Source organism: Haliaeetus albicilla, chromosome 26 (genome assembly GCF_947461875.1).
Source record: "Haliaeetus albicilla chromosome 26, bHalAlb1.1, whole genome shotgun sequence".
Classification (NCBI taxonomy): Eukaryota; Metazoa; Chordata; class Aves; order Accipitriformes; family Accipitridae; genus Haliaeetus; species Haliaeetus albicilla.
In genome coordinates, this window is record NC_091508.1 from 3,625,907 (window position 1) to 3,628,604 (window position 2,698).

A 2,698-nucleotide genomic window follows, 5' to 3' on the forward strand; every position below is an offset into this window, starting at 1 on the left:
CGCAATTGCGAGGGGGTGCGCTTACCCTTCTCCTGCCTCTTATATACCAGTCATCGACAGGTCCGTCCTGGCTCCCGATACCGGGATGCAGCAGTCACCCCAGATTTGCTCGATCTACCCCCAAGATCGCTAGCGGCCGCTCTATCGGTCAGCAAATCCCCCCATACAGGGTACCCTCCTCCCTTACAGGGACTATGCTGCACGCCAGATGTCTCTGTGCGATTTACCAGCTACCCCGGCCCGTACTTTTACAGGCTCCCCTTGTAAAACATACCGTTTGGTCCGCGGCTTCAGGAGGTTGTTGTCTGCTCCCGCGGTGAGCGGCTGGCAGCGGAGGCTCCTCCGAGGAAAGTGCTCGGGGCGTGCCGAGGGGTGTCCGCTCTGCAGTCGGTCCCACAGCCGAGCAGAGAGTCTCCTGCCCGGCTCGCCAAACTGACATGCGGAAAACAGACTCCACAATCAGTGAGATTGTAAAGTAGGTATGTTCATTCAGCGCTGGGCGGCACGGGGGGTAGTCCCACCAAAGTCGTGCGCGCCCGACTCGCCAGTTCGCCTCAAGTTTATAGTCAGGTATTACATATTCACAATACGCCTATACATATGCATGACCTATCCCCGCTTCATATTAAAATTAGCTCCGAGAGGTCATTTCCATAGTCCCCTCCCAACTGCGCCTGCGCAGGGCCTCTTTATGGTGGTCGTCTGGTGGTCGCAGAGATGAACATAGATGACTCCTCTTCGTCACCGCTAGTAACCTTTTTCCTTGCGCAGGCTCAGTGATTTCTTGGTATTCACCCAAGCCGCAAGACCAGTCTTAGCTGGCTCTTGGGGCCTGCTCCTGCTTCTTATCAAGGACTGTCTTTACCTCATTGGCTGGTTCTTGGGACCAGCTCTTCTTATCAAGGACTGTCTCTACCTCAGCTAATTTCAACAATGTAAGCACTAAACATTATCTTTCACCCCCCCTTTATTATGTCTACTGAGATTCTTTTGACTCCCCTTGTCTCACCATGACAGCAGTTAACAGCGTTTTTACCGAACCCTGGGGCAGGAAAGGTGGGGGTGCGTGGTCTGTCTGTGGGGCGTCCTTAACGCTCCGCTCCAGAACCTCATCTTCCGCTACCTGCAGAACGTGAGTACCGCCGGGCTGCCACGGCTTCGGCCCCGTGTGAGAGGAACGTCCCGGTGCTTCTTGCGCAGGGCCCTTCGAGCCGTGTGGGGAGCGGGGCGGCACGCCGGACGGGTCTTTCCGAGGTCGGGATGGGGTTTTTGGAGCTGGTCTCGCTTGAACAGAAGAACTTGCTGTCGTTGCGATCCGTGAGAAGAACAGCTAGTTCCGAGTTGGGCGTTTTTCCTTCTCACCTTAAGGAGTTACCTTTGTAAGAGGCGTTTGCTCTTGCAGTCACGTGTGCAGGGATGTTTTCCGTGACAGTCCTAAAGCCTGTATTGTTGCGTGTTCGCCAGTGAAGGCAGAGAGGATTTCCAGAATAGTCTACCACCTTAAAAATGGCTTAGGACGTTGCTGAAACCACGCGTGAGAGTTACTGCCTCGAGTGTTACAAAGCTGTCGGCAGCAAGGAGTTCTTAATGCACAGGAGAGGACAAAATTGTGTGGAGTGTTTCTGTTCCTGTTGTGCTCTCCCCCTCCATCGTTTTGCAGAGGTCCAGGATCCAGGTGTGGCTTTATGAGCAAGTGAACATGCGGCTAGAAGGCTGCATCATTGTGAGTATCAGGATGTCTTTGGATTGGGTATTTTGTTGGTTGTTCTTCCAATTCATAAAACTGTTTCTTCCTGTCAGGAAAAACTAGCATGGGGGGTGGAAATACCTCGTGCCTCTCCAATTAATAGTCTTAATTGTCCAGCCCACGTCAGCACAGCTCACGATAGCTTGTGGTGTTGTTGCTGAAGTTTAGAGCAGGGCACGTAGCTCAGCGGCGGCTTTTGTTGCTGATTTTTAGGGCTTTGATGAATATAGGAACTTGGTGCTGGACGACGCAGAGGAAATTCGCTCCAAACCAAAATCAAGGAAAGAGCTGGGTATGTCAGTATGTCTGTGTAGGCCGAGCGATGCCTGAAACCTGGCTGCGTGAGCCTTCCCCGTAGCAAGGCTTTAAAGCACGAAACGTGTGAAGAGTGTTGAGTGTGGAGTACAGTGAGCGGATACTGGCTAGGTGTCGGTTCCTGCTGTTTCTTGAGCTGGTGGTTTTGTTGAACGTGAAGGAGAAAGAATCTGCCTCTGCCTGAGACGAGTCTTTGTCTTTCAAATGTGTGTAACAACGGATGGACTGCGCTGCACTTTTTCTGCAGCCCGGGTAGCTGGAGGGGTCCAGTCAAACTCCCGCTCAGGAATATGGAAGGCGACAAGCGAAATGCTGAGCTGCTTGGACATTCAAAAGAGCTAGATCTGAGGGGATTTCTCTTGTTCCCCCCATGGCAGTGGACATAGTAAAGTTGCACTGTACAGGTGTGTCTCACTTCCTAGGGAAAAGAAATGGCACCTTCTAGACCGTGAATTCCTCCTGATTTGTGTTGGAATGCCTCTGCTGGGCAAAGCGGTGGTCCTTAATTGCCTTCCATTTAAGAGTTGGCTTGTGCAAACTGCAGAAATCGTGCTTGAAACTTCATTTAATTATCAATGGCATCAGTAACACATCCAGTAATTTCTAGGAGGAGATGCGTAGGAATCTGTATGACAC

At 51.9% G+C, this 2,698-nt stretch overlaps 1 protein-coding gene across 1 annotated transcript; it reads left to right on the forward strand.

Annotated features, from left to right (window-relative positions):
- The first annotated feature begins 437 nt into the window (after window positions 1-437).
- On the forward strand, window positions 438-2,404 carry LOC138682127 (small nuclear ribonucleoprotein E-like). The gene is made up of 5 exons (XM_069771850.1): window positions 438-470; window positions 1,106-1,132; window positions 1,661-1,723; window positions 1,961-2,039; window positions 2,310-2,404. Exons 1-5 carry the CDS (start codon window positions 438-440, stop codon window positions 2,402-2,404), a joined length of 297 nt encoding a protein of 98 aa, XP_069627951.1.
- The last annotated feature ends 294 nt before the right edge of the window (window positions 2,405-2,698 follow it).

Excerpts from the sequence above, each read along its gene's own strand:
- LOC138682127 (XM_069771850.1), top strand. The coding sequence starts at position 438 with ATGCGGAAAACAGACTCCACAATCAGTGAGATT. Across the intron at positions 1,133-1,660 it reads TCTTCCGCTACCTGCAGAAC|AGGTCCAGGATCCAGGTGTG; the intron begins GTGAGTACCGCC and ends ATCGTTTTGCAG. Across the intron at positions 2,040-2,309 it reads AAAATCAAGGAAAGAGCTGG|CCCGGGTAGCTGGAGGGGTC; the intron begins GTATGTCAGTAT and ends CTTTTTCTGCAG.